The 14,054-nt window shown below is 44.5% G+C and overlaps 1 protein-coding gene across 1 annotated transcript in view; it reads right to left on the reverse strand.

Moving 5' to 3' along the window:
• Nucleotides 1-14,054, reverse strand: part of LOC144503772 (E3 ubiquitin-protein ligase HECW2-like) — a 416,880-nt gene that overhangs the window by 95,093 nt on the left and 307,733 nt on the right. The window contains exons 19-21 of the mRNA XM_078228621.1: nt 13,235-13,344; nt 3,060-3,180; nt 79-192 (exon numbers count right to left, since the gene is read on the reverse strand). Coding sequence (XP_078084747.1) covers nt 79-192; nt 3,060-3,180; nt 13,235-13,344 — 345 coding nt within the window. The remainder of the gene's footprint in view (nt 1-78; nt 193-3,059; nt 3,181-13,234; nt 13,345-14,054) is intronic.

A 14,054-nucleotide genomic window follows, 5' to 3' on the forward strand; every position in this document is an offset into this window, starting at 1 on the left:
TCAGCCTGGGAGTAGGATCACTGACTCTATGTAACGTTCCAGCAAACTAACGTTTTACTGATTTATTTGTGTACTCACCCTTCCTCTCCAACAAATGTAACATAAAGCTTATTTCTTTGAAGATCTTTCCTGGAACAGCCCATAATCTGGTTGAATGCATCTTCAAGCAAGTGATCTCTCCTGATGATTAACCTTCATTGCATAAGATTATCAAAATGAATCAATTTAGTTTTGAAAAAGAGTAAAAGAAACAGAACAAACCAAACATTCGCATAATTTTATCGAGTGCTTCAAATAGGAATACAAGGGGGCGAATGCCCCAGCAAAAGCAGTGCAGCGGACCTGGAGGCTCAAGTGAAGGTCATTTTGCGGGCTTCCCGCTGGGCGACACGGCCTCCGTGAGCCTCCGAGTGCTGGATTTCCAGCACCGTCAGCTCTGCACCAGAAATTGGAGTGGAGCTGAATAATTTATTCAAACAAGCATTTCCACACAATTTAAATGTTATTAGTGGGCCCAGGATTGAACTCCCCGGGCCCGCTAGCCTCTCCCCACCTCCCCCCCGCCAGGGGTGGTTTACAACAGCTCCCACTAACGGGAAGCTGGCGGCCCAACTCTGCTGGAGTGAAGGGGAGTCATCAAGTCGGGGACGGGGACGGGGGGGGTGCGCCCCCTGGGCATTGCCACATTGGCAGTGCCAGCCTGGCCCCCTGGCACTGCCAAAAGGCAAAGTGGCAATGCCCACACAACCATGGCACTGCCCACCAGGCATCGGACAGTGATAAGGGGGCGGGGCCTGATGGGAGGGAGATCGATAGGGGTGGGGGGGTCCTGCTGCCACTCTGCAGAGGGATCACAAGCAGAGGGAGGGTGGCCAGTGATCGGGGTGGGTGTGGGAGGTGAGGGTCAAGGAAGGATCGGGAGGGAGATCGAGGCTGGCCCAGACATGTTCAGGGTGCCAGCGATCGAGCCCTGGGGTGGGGGGGCAGGCTGTTGGTGAGCGATGAGGAGTCACAGGGCTGGCAAGTGATTGGGAGGCCAGTACTGCAGGGTCATTGTGTATGCACTGATCTCGGCGCTGACAGATCAGCGCATGTGCAGCAGCCTGCCCAGCACAATGCTGCTGGCCTCTTTAGCGGGAATAGACCCTGCCCACTGATTATTCACATAATTCACGCTAGTGCACTCTGCAGGGCACAGAGTGTGGAAAATACATTTTGAAATACCCACTGAAAAAACCAGCAGAATTTACTCGTTTTTACGCAAATTCGACACTTTGAAGTTTTTGGGGAGAATCTCCCCCGTGGTGTTTCTTGTGCTGGCCTCATTTTCTGGAGCCCAGAGTGTTGCAGCAAATTTCATGGCCACAATGCTCAACGTGACTCATTCCTGCTATACCACGAGCAAAGTGTTGATTTGAGTCCAGTTGTTCACCAGAGAGAGGAGGATAAAACTGGATGGACAACCATCTTGGACTACACTCCCAGGCATCCGAACCAGCTGACATCAAAGTGAAAACCTGGGAGCAAACTATCCACCCAGATCTCCAGATAACATCATGTGGCTTCATAGACTAATTACTATTGAAGTTTATTTCCTGCAATTTACATTTGCATCGATCATAAAAAACATATATTTATGTCACAACTTTAACATAATGAAAACTCCCAAGGCATTCAGAGAAGCATTATTAAAAACAAACTATGACACCAAGCCACATAGAAAGAGATATTAGGTTAGATGACCAAAAGCTTAGTCAATGAGGTAGGTTTTAAGTAGTGTCTTGAAGATGAAAGCATCTTAAAAAGGCGCAGAGTTATAAAACATAGAACAGTACAGCACAGTACAGGCCCTTCGGCCCTCGATGTTGTGCTGAGCTTTGTCTGAAACCAAGATCAAGCTATCCCACTCCCTATCATTCTAGTGTTCTCCATGTGCCTATCCAATAACCGCTTGAAAGTTCCTAAAGTGTCCGACTCCACTATCACAGCAGGCAGTCTATTCCACACCCCAACCACTCTCTGAGTAAAGAACCTACCTTGGATATCCTTCCTATATCTCCCACCATGAACCTTATAGTTATGCCCCCCCAGTAACAGCTACATCCACCCGAGGAAATAGTCCCTGAACATCCACTCTATCTATCCCCCTTATCATCTTATAAACCTCTATTAAGTCGCCTCTCATCCTCCTCTGCTCTAAAGAGAAAAGCCCTCGCTCCCTCAACCTTTCCTCATAAGACCTACCCTCCAAACCAGGCAGCATCCTGGTAAATCTCCTCTGCACTCTCTCCAATGCTTCCACATCCTTCTTCCAGTGAGGTGACCAGAACTGCACACAATATTCCAAATGTGGTCTCACCAAGGTCCTGTACAGTTGCAGCATAACCCCACGGCTCTTAAACTCCAACCCCCTGTTAATAAAAGCTAACACACTATAGGCCTTCTTCACGGCTCTATCCACCTGAGTGGCAACTTTCAGAGATCTGTGGATATGAACCCCAAGATCTCTCTGTTCCTCCACATTCCTCAGAACCCTACCGTTGACCCTGTAATCTGCATTCAAGTTTGTCCTACCAAAATGAATCACCTCGCACTTATCAGGGTTAACCTCCATCTGCCATTTTTTGGCCCAGCTCTGCATCCTATTATAGAGAGGGTACGGAGGGGCAAGACAAGGCATGGCCACCAATGGTGGAGCAACTAAATTTAGGGATGCGTAGAAGGCCAGAATTAGAAGTATTCAGATATCTCCGAGATATGCAGGCCTGGAGGAGATTACAGAAATAGAGAGAGGCGAGGCCATGGAGGGATTTGAAAACAAAGATGAGAATTTTAATATCAAGACATTGCTTGATCAGGAGCCAAAGCAGATCAGCGAGCCCAATGGTGATAGGGGATTGGGACTTGAGATCACAATAAAATTTGCTAGGCAACATCATTGACAATCACATCTTATATGCACACCACAAAATTTTGACTGAATTACAGATATTCTGCACAGCTCTCAACATACAAACCTCAATACAATTATATCTCAATATTCCCCATTAACAACTCACTTTAACTTTCCTGGTCCTTGTCCATAGCCCTTTGTTTCCAGTTTCCTGTAGAAGTTTCTGAGTTTAGCTTCAAAATCTCTCTTATAAGGAGCTGGAGCTCGGGCATTAGCACGTTGGGTACCTGCAAACAGTAATATTCAAAACTTGATACAAAGAAACTCACTTGCTCCAAGTCAACAAAACAGAATCGGTCAGATATGTGAAACCATCAATGCATCAATGCATAGCAGTAGGTTCAATAACAGGTATTTTGAATAAAACTGTAACATTTACAAACAACCTAATGAAACACTTTTAATGCCTTTATATGGCTTCTGGTCAAAAATGTCAACCTATCTTTCATTTTTAGATGGTGAGAAAAATTAGGTACATTTCCAGCATTTTCTGTTATACTTATAAATTATCTAATGCACCATTGGTTCTGAATACAAATAAAAGATAACATTTTTGTAACAAAGGATAAACTGACCCTGTTTCTAGCCCACCCAACAATAGTGCACACCACAGGTGTGCCCATTTGTCTATAATTTGCTTATGTGACAAGAGATAGAAGGTGGACAGGTCTTGGATGGAAGATGAAAATGGCATAAGATGGGTAACAAAACCTCCTGCTGATTACCATCTACTGGCCCCCTTAGCTGATGAATCGATATTCCTCCATGTTGAACACCAATTGGAAGAAGCACTGAGGGTGGCAAGGGCACAGAATATACTCTGGATAGAGACTCAATGTCCATTACCAGCAGTTGCTCAGTAGCCTCACAACTGACCAAGTCCTAAAGGAGGTAGCTGCTTGATTGGGCCTGCTGCAGATGATAAGGGAAAAACCTACTTGACTTCATCATTGCCAATCAACACGTCGCAGATGCATCTGTCCCTGGCAGTTTTGCTAGGAGTGACCACGACACAGTCCTTCTGGAGACAAAGTCCTGTCTCCACACAAGGATGTCCTCTAATGTGTTGTATGGCACTACTACCATGCTAAATGGAATAGAGTTCAAACAGATCTAGCAACTCAAAATTTGGCATCCATGAGGCACTGTAGGTCATCTGCAGCAGCATTGTGTACAACCATAATCTGTAACTTCATGGCTCTACATACCCTCAACTCTATCAATACCATCAAACTGGAGATCAACCCTGGTTCAATGATGAGTGCGGGACAGCATGCCAGGTGCAGCACCAAGCATACCTAAAAACGAGGTGTCAACCTAGTGAAACTACCATACAGGAGTACTTGTGTGCCTGACAAATATGCAGCAAATGATAGATACAGCTAAGCAATCCCACAACTAACAGATCAGATTTAAAATCTGCACTCCTGCCACATCCAGCTGAAAGTGGTGGTGGACAACTAAACAACTCACTAGAGGAGGAGGCTTATTGATAGAGGAGCCCGGCACATCAGTACAAAAGATAAGGTTGAAGCATTTGCAACCAGTTTCAGCTGGAAGTGCTGAGTGGATGATTTATCTCGGCCTCCTCCTGAGGTACCCAGCATCACACATGCCATTTTTCAACCAATACTATTCACTGGGGATATACTACAGGCCTCCCAACAGCCCACGGGAAGTTGAGGAACGGATATGTAAGGAGATTCTGGACAGGTGTAGAAAAAATAGGGTTGTTGCAGTGGGAGACTTTAATTTCCCTCATATAGACTGGAAATCCCTTAGGGCTGGGGGTCCGGATGGGGAGGAATTTGTAAAATGTGTCCAGGAAGGTTCTTTGGAACAATATGTTGATAGTCCAACTAGAGAGGGGACTATACTGGACCTAGTACTGGGGAATGAGAGCCTGGTCAGGTCATCAAAGTTTCAGTGGGGGAACATGTGGCGAACAGTGACCACAATTCTGTAAACATTTGGATAGTCATGGAAAAGGATGAGTGTTGTCCTATGGGTAAGGTACTGAATTGGGGGAAGGCTAACTACAGCCGGATTAGGCAGGATTTGGTGGCTGTTGTTTGGGAGAGGCTGTTCGAGGGTAAATCCACATCTGGCATGTGGGAGTCTTTTAAGGAGCAGTTGATAGGAGTGCAGGACAGGCATGTGCCTGTAAAAAGGAAGGACAGGAAAGGTAGGATTCGAGAGCCGTGGATAACCAGAGAAATTGTGGGTCTAATCAAAAAGAAAAAAGATGCATACATAAAGTCCAGGCAGCTAAAAACAGATGAAGCACTGGAGGAATACAGAGAAAGTAGAAAAGAACTCAAACAGGGAGTTAGAAGGGCAAAAAGGGGTCACGAAATGTCCTTATGCTTAGATCCCAAGGAAGTAGGGGAGATCCTAAATGAATACTTTGCATCAGTATTCACAAAGGAGCGGGACACATTGATTGGTAGTGTCTCAGAGGGATGTGTAGACCCATTAGAACAAATTGCAATTACAAGGGAGGAAGTGTTAGGAAGCATTAAGGTAGACAAATCCCCAGGGCCAGATGGCATCTGTCCTAGATTACTAAGAGAGACAAGAGATGAAATTGCTGGGCCTCTAACAGAAATCTTTGTTTCTTCATTGGACACAGGTGAGGTCCCAGAGGATTGGAGGATAGCAAATGTGGTCCCATTATTTAAGAAGGGTAACAAGGATAACCCGGGTAATTATAGGCCAGTGAGCTTGACGTCCATGGTAGGGAAATTGTTGGAGAAGATTCTTAGAGATAGGATCTATACACATTTAGAACTGAATAGTCTCATTAGCGATAGACAACATGGTTTTGTACGAGGGAGGTCATGCCTCACTAATTTGGTTGAGTTTTTTGAGGAGGTGACAAAAATGATTGACGAGGGAAGGGCCGTGGATGTCGTCTACGTGGATTTTAGTAAAGCATTTGACAAGGTCCCTCATGGCAGGCTGGTGCAAAAGGTTAAATCTCACGGGATCAAAGGTGAACTCGCTAAATGGGTACAGAACTGTTGTGCCGAGCTTTGTCTGAAACCCAGATCAAGCTATTTCCTCCCTATCATCCCGAAGTACTCCATGTGCCTATCCAATAGCTTCTTAAATGTTCCTAAAGTTTCTGACTCCACTATCACTGCAGGCTGTCCATTCCACACCCCAACCACTCTCTGAGTAAAAAACCTACCTCGGACATCCTTCCTATATCTCCCACTTTGAACCCTATAGTTATGCCCCCTAGTTACCACTCCATTCACCCGAGGAAATAGTCTTTGAACGTTCACTCTATCTATCCCCCTCACCATCTTATAAACCTCTATCAAGTCTCCTCTCAACCTCCTCCGCTCCAAAGAGAAAAGCCCAAGTTCCCTCAACCTTTCCTCATAAGACCTACCCTCCAAACCAGGCAGCATCCTGGTAAATCTCCTCTGCACTCTTTCCAGTGTCTCCACATCCTTCTTATAGTGAGGTGACCAGAACTGCACACAATATTCCAAATGTGGTCTCATCAAGGTCCTGTACAGTTGCAGCATAACCATTTAATCCAGATAAATGCGAAGTGATGCATTTTGGTAGATGTAATGCAGGGGGGAGCTATGCAATAAATGGCAGAACCATCAGGAGTATAGACACACAGAGGGATCTGGGTGTGCAAGTCCACAGATCCTTAAAGGTGGCAGCACAGGTGGAAAAGGTGGTGAAGAAGGCATATGGCATGCTTGCCTTTATTAGACAGGGCATAGAGTATAAAAGTTGGCATATGATGTTGCAGTTATGTAGAACGTTGGTTAGGCCACATTTGGAATACTGCGTCCAGTTCTGGTCGCCACACTACCAGGAGGACGTGGAGGCTTTGGATAGAGTGCAGAAAAGGTTTACCAGGATGTTGCCTGGTATGGAGGGTATTAGCTATGAGGTGAGATTGAGTAAACTAGGGTTGTTCTCCCTGGAAAGACGGAGGTTGAGGGGCGACCTGGTAGAAATTTATAAAATTATGAAGGGCATAGATAGGGTGAACAGTTGGAAGCTTTTTCCCAGGTCAGAAATGACAAATACAAGGGGTCACAAGTTCAAGGTAAGGGGGGCAAGGTTCAATACAGATATGCGGGGGACGTATTTTACACTGAGGGTGGTGGGGGCCTGGAATGCACTACCAAGCAACGTGGTTGAGGCAGACACACTAGGATCATTTAAGACTTATCTAGATAGCCACGTGAACAGACTGGGAATAGAGGGATACAAACGGATGGTCTAGTTAGGAACACATGATTGGTGCAGGCTTGGAGGGCCGAAGGGCCTGTTCCTGTGCTGTAATGTTCTTTCTTCTTTTGTTCTTTGGCATAGGGAGGCAAGAATAAGGGAAGTTAACACGTGGCTGAAAGAGTGGTGTGGGAAAGAAGGGTTCTTTTTCATGGGACACTGGCATCAGTTTTGGGGCAGGGGGGACCTATACCGTTGGGATGGTCTCCACCTGGACCGAGCTGGGATCAGTGTTCTGGCGAAGAGAGTAAATGGGGTGGTCAATAGGACTTTAAACTAGAGATTGGGGGGGAAGGGAAAGTCAGGGAACCAAGAGGTGAAGGAATCAGTGGGAAGCGTAGCTGCTTAGGATTACAAAAAATCACGAAAAGACAGCACTCAGGAGAGGTTACGATAGTCCCCATCTCACAAAATATGACACAGTGTCTGGAAAGGCTCAGTAAACCAAGGTCCACCACACTACGAAAACAAAAAGGGACGGTCAATAGGGAATTAAAGGTGCTATATTTAAATGCCCGCAGTGTCCGGAACAAGATAGATGAGCTTGTGGCCCAGATTGTGACTGGCAGGTATGATGTGGTAGGCATCACAGAGACGTGGTTGCAGGGGGTTCAGGACTGGCAGTTAAACATCCAGGGATTCACAACCTATCGAAAAGACAGAGGGGTGGGTAGAGGGGGCGGGGTTGCCTTGTTAATTAGAAATGAAATTAAATCAATAGCACTAAACGACATAGGGTCAGACGATGTGGAGTCTGTGTGGGTAGAGTTGAGGAACCGCAAAGGCAAAAAAACCATAATGGGAGTTATGTACAGGCCTCCTGACAGTGGTCAGGACCAGGGGCACAAAATGCACCACGAAATAGAAAGGGCATGTCAGAAAGGCAAGGTCACAGTGATCATGGGGGATTTCAATATGCAGGTGGACTGGGTAAATAATGTTGCCAGTGGACCCAAAGAAAGGGAATTCATTGAATGTTTACAGGACGGCTTTTTGGAACAGCTTGTGATGGAGCCCACGAGGGAACAGGCTATTCTGGACTTAGTGTTATGTAATGAGCCAGACGTGATAAAAGATCTTAAAGTAAGGGAACACTTAGGAAGCAGTGATCATAATATGGTAGAATTCAGTCTGCAATTTGAAAGAAGGAAGGCAGAATCAGATGTGAAGGTTCTACAGTTAAATAAAGGTAATTACAGGCGCATGAGGGAGGAACTGACAAAAATCGACTGGAAGCAGAGCCTAGTGGGAATGACAGTAGAACAGCAATGGCAGGAGTTTCTGGGAGTAATTGAGGACACAGTGCAGAGGTTCATCCCAAACAAAAGAAAGGTTATCAGAGGGGGGATTAGGCAGCCATGGCTGACAAAGGAAGTCAGGGAATGCATCAAGGCAAAAGAGAGAGCCTATAATGTGGCAAAGAGTAGTGGGAAGTCAGAAGATTGGGAAGGCTATAAAAACAAACAGAGGATAACAAAGAGAGAAATAAGGAAGGAGAGGATCAAATATGAAGGTAGGCTAGCCAGTAACATTAGGAATGATAGTAAAAGTTTCTTTAAATACATTAAAAACAAACGGGAGGCAAAAGTAGACATTGGGCCGCTCCAAAATGACGCTGGTAATCTAGTGATGGGAGACAAGGAAATAGCTGAGGAACTTAATAAGTACTTTGCGTCAGTCTTCACAGTAGAAGACATGAGTAATATCCCAACAATTCAGGAAAGTCAGGGGGCAGAGTTGAATATGGTTGCCATCACAAAGGAGAAAGTGCTAGAGAAACTAAAAGGTCTGAAAATTGATAAATCTCCGGGCCCAGATGGGCTACATCCTAGAGTTCTAAAGGAGATAGCTGAAGAAATAGTGGAGGCGTTAGTTATGATCTTTCAAAAGTCACTGGAGTCAGGGAAAGTCCCAGAGGATTGGAAAATCGCTGTTGTAACCCCACTGTTCAAGAAGGGAACAAGAAAAAAGATGGAAAATTATAGGCCAATTAGCCTAACCTCAGTTGTTGGCAAAATTCTAGAATCCATCGTTAAGGATGAGATTTCTAAATTCTTGGAAGTGCAGGGTCGGATTAAGACAAGTCAGCATGGATTTAGTAAGGGGAGGTCGTGCCTGACAAACCTGTTAGAGTTCTTTGAAGAGATAACAAATAGGTTAGACCAAGGAGAGCCAATGGATGTTATCTATCTTGACTTCCAAAAGGCCTTTGACAAGGTGCCTCACGGGAGACTGCTGAGTAAAATAAGGGCCCATGGTATTCGAGGCAAGGTACTAACATGGATTGACGATTGGCTGTCAGACAGAAGGCAGAGAGTTGGGATAAAAGGTTCTTTCTCAGAATGGCAACCGGTGACAAGTGGTGTCCCGCAGGGTTCAGTGTTGGGGCCACAGCTGTTCTCTTTATATATTAACGATCTAGATGACGGGACTGGGAGCATTCTGGCCAAGTTTGCCGATGATACAAAGATAGGTGGAGGGGCAGGTAGTATTGAGGAGGTGGGGAGGCTGCAGAAAGATTTAGACAGTTTAGGAGAGTGGTCCAAGAAGTGGCTGATGAAATTCAACGTGGGCAAGTGCGAGGTCGTACACTTTGGAAAAAAGAATAGAGGCATGGACTATTTTCTAAACGGTGACAAAATTCATAATGCTAAAGTGCAAAGGGACTTGGGAGTCCTAGTCCAGGATTCTCTAAAGGTAAACTTGCAGGTTGAGTCCGTAATTAGGAAAGCAAATGTAATGTTGTCATTTATCTCAAGAGGCTTGGAATACAAAAGCAGGGATGTACTTCTGAGGCTTTATAAAGCACTGGTTAGGCCCCATTTGGAGTACTGTGAGCAATTTTGGGCCCCACACCTCAGGAAGGACATACTGGCACTGGAGCGGGTCCAGCGGAGATTCACACGGATGATCCCAGGAATGGTAGGCCTGACATACGATGAACGTCTGAGGATCGTGGGATTATATTCATTGGAGTTTAGGAGGTTGAGGGGAGATCTGATAGAAACTTACAAGATAATGAACGGCTTAGATAGGATGGACGTAGGGAAGTTGTTTCCATTAACAGGGGAGACTAGGACGCGGGGGCACAGCCTTAGAATAAAAGGGAGTCACTTTAGAACAGAGATGAGGAGAAATTTCTTCAGCCAGAGAGTGGTGGGTCTGTGGAATTCATTGCCACAGAGGGCTGTGGAGGCCGAGACGTTGAGCGTCTTCAAGACAGAAATTGATAAATTCTTGATTTCTCGAGGAATTAAGGGCTATGGGGAGAGAGCGGGTAAATGGAGTTGAAATCAACCATGATTGAATGGTGGAGTGGACTCGATGGGCCGAATGGCCTTACTTCCGCTCCTATGTCTTATGGTCTTATGGTTCTTCACATGATGTCAAGAATCAGCTGAAAGCAGTGGGTGAGGATTTGTGTTCCAGAACTAGCTACATCCCTAGACAAGATGTTCCAGTGCACTACAATACTGGCATCTACCTGACAATGTGGAAGATTGCCTAAATATGTCCTGTCCACTGGCACAGTGGTTAGCATTGCTGCCTCACAGCACCAGGGACCCGGGTTCAATTCTTGCCTTGGGTGACTGTGTGGAGTATGCACTTTTCCCCATGTCTGCGTGGGTTTCCTTCGGGCACTCAAGTTTCATCCCACAATCCAAAGATGTGCAGGTTAGGTGGATTGGCCACTGTACAAAAATATTGTGCCCGGGTGTTTCAAGATGTGTAGGTTAAATAGATTAGGCATGGAGATGTGTGGGATTATGGAGATAGGGCGGGGGAGAGGGCTTGGGTAAAATACTCTGTCGGAGAGTCGATGCAGACTCAATTGGCCAAATGACCACCTTCTACATTGTAGGGATTCTATGAAATTAAATCCGTCCAAATATTGTCCAGTAGCCGACTCTCAATCATTAGCAAAATGGTGGAAGGTGTCGTTATCAGTGCTATCAAGTGGCAGCTATTCAACAGTAACCTGCTGATTGACACTCAGTTTGGGTTATGCCAGGTCCATCCAGCAACTTATTTCTAACAGGGGTAAGAGTTGAAGGCAAGGATTGTGGAAAAAGCAACTGCCCTTGACATCAAGGCAGCATTTGACCAAGTGTGGCATCAAGGAGCCCTAGCATAACAAAAATTAATGGGAATCAGAAAGAAAACTTTCCACCAGTTGGAGTCATATCCAGCAAAAAGGAAGATGGCAGTGGTTGCTGGTGAGCAATCATCTCAGTCCCAGGGCATCACTCCGAGTGTTCCTCAGGAGAGTGTCCTAGGCCCAACCATCTTCAGCTGCTTCATCAATGGCCTTCCGTCTTTCCGGTCAGAAGTTGGAATGTTCACTGATGATTGCACAGTGTTTATCATCATTCATGGCTCCTCAGTTACTGCAACAGTCCATATCCAGATGCTCAAGCCAGGACAATATTCAAGTTCGGGCTGATAAGTGACAAGAAATATTCATACCACACAAATGCCACACAATGACCATCTCAACAAAACAGAATGCAACCATCACCCCCTGACTTTCAGCAGCATTACTATCATTGACTCCCCAACTGTCAACGTCCTGGGGGTTACTATTGACCAGAAACTGAATTAGACCAACCATGTAAACACTGTGGCTACATGAGCATGCCAGCGGCTGGGAATTCTGCGACAGGTAACTCACCTCCTGACTCCCCAAAGCCTGTTCACCATCTACAAGGCACAAATCAGGAGTGTGATAGAATTTTCTTCACTTGGAGTGCAGCTTCGACACTCAAGAAATTCAACACTATTCAGGGCAAACAGCCTGCTTGATTAGCACCCCATCCACCACCTTTAACCCTCTCATTCCGCAGTGGCAACAGTGTATACCAGCCAAAAAATTCACTGCAGCAGCTCACTAAGGCTCCTTCGACAGCATCTTCCAAATCTGTGAACTCTATCACCCCGAAGTGCAGCAGATACATGGGAGCACCACTACCTACAAGTTTCCCTCTAAGCTGACACAACCCTGACTTGGGACTATATTGCCATTGCTTCACTACCGCTGGGTCAAAATCCTGGAACATCCTTCCTAACAGCACTGTGGGTGTACCTATATGCTGACCTAGCACATCCTGTGAAAGAATAATTTTTTAAAAAATGTACTTTGGTTAATTTAAATTTTATTTTCCGACTGTGTACTGAATCAATTCCACAATTATTATTCAAATGCCATGCTTGTAGCTGTCAAAGTGAAAGTAATTTTCATGTTTCATTTTAGGAAAGAGTCTTGCACATGAAAAAACAATAACCTGACAGCAGAATCAAACTTTTGTAATGTGCGCAAAATAATAGGTATTTGGCAAAGTCAGACCCTCATAATAAAGGCTATTTATTGACATATGCATCTTATAGGATTTATAAAAATCTCATCTTATTTTTACTTCAAGTTTCAAGCACTGCAGTTGGTCAAAACCAATCTTTAATCAACAAAGTAAATCTTTTCATGTGCAGCTGACAAATAGGAGACCGTCACTTTATTAGCAATTTCATAGAAATATGATCATGTGGACAGTTCTCACATTTCATTTAATCTTTGAATCTCTCCACAAGTAGTTTACAATATTACCAGATTCCAATCCCCTTTCCTATTAACTTTACATTCAGAAAAATATCAGTGATATTATCATTAGCAGAGGTGATAAATATTTAGAGCTTAATGTATTGCGGCAACTAAGATTTCCTATTGTTTAATTCCTAGGTTTGCAAGTAAATTCCACCTCTTTGGATTTTCCTTTCAAATCCTTTGTACCTTACTTTGTTTATCTGATAGCTTCTTAAATTTTATAAACTATATTTCCTTAGAATTTGCCTATTAAAAATTGTTCAAATTCAAATATGCAAGCTAATAAGCATGGGTGATATATCTTTCATCAGGTTATCGGAACTGTTACAAAATGTTACATGGAAATGTTGTTCTTATTTACATTTTCAATCACAGTTTATCATTCTAAACATCACATGGTCAGATTATCTGTCATTTACCTGGGGAGTTCTGAGGTGATGATACAGGGGAACCACGTGGAGACTGGCAATAACTGGGATGAAGTAAGGCATGTGGTGGCACATAGGACATAATTTCATCTTCAAACAGACTGCCCAGGACAGAAACCAAAGAATAGATGATTATTTTAAAAACATCAACACTCTTTTCACCATTTATAATGTTTAGGTTGGTATCCTACTATTTCACAAAGATACATTTTCATACTAGAGTTGATGTGTAAATACTACATTTTTCTCTTAATTTAATATGATGGTTCATAATAATTTGGATAAGACATGAAACCATGTCCCTGTCTGCCTTCTCAGAAAAAGGAATCCACGACACTGGTCAAAGAAGGCAAGATAAGGTTTCCCAATGTCCTGGTCAATGTTTATTCCTCAACCAATACCATCAAGAACAGATTATAAGAACAGGAGAACGAGGAACAGGAGAAAGCAATTTAGCCTCTCGAGCCTGCTCTGCCATTCAATACAATCATGGCTGGTCTTATCTCAGCCTAAACTCCACTTCCCTGCCCATTCTCATCTCCTTCAACCCATTACTATCTCCTCCTCAAAGTTACTCAATGTCCTGGCATCCACCACACTCTGGGGTCATGAATTCCACAGATTCATGATCCTTTGAGAGAAGTGGTTGCTCTTCATCTCCGTTTTAAATCTGTCACCCCTTATCCAAAACTATGACTTCTTGCTCTAGATTGGCCCACAAGTGAAAGCATTCGCTCTGCAGGGGGGTGGCAAAGTGCTGTTCCATCAGGAAAACCAGCACGTTTCTCTTCAGAGAAACACGGTGCTTTTC

Source organism: Mustelus asterias, chromosome 14 (assembly GCF_964213995.1).
Source record: "Mustelus asterias chromosome 14, sMusAst1.hap1.1, whole genome shotgun sequence".
NCBI lineage: Eukaryota > Metazoa > Chordata > Chondrichthyes > Carcharhiniformes > Triakidae > Mustelus > Mustelus asterias.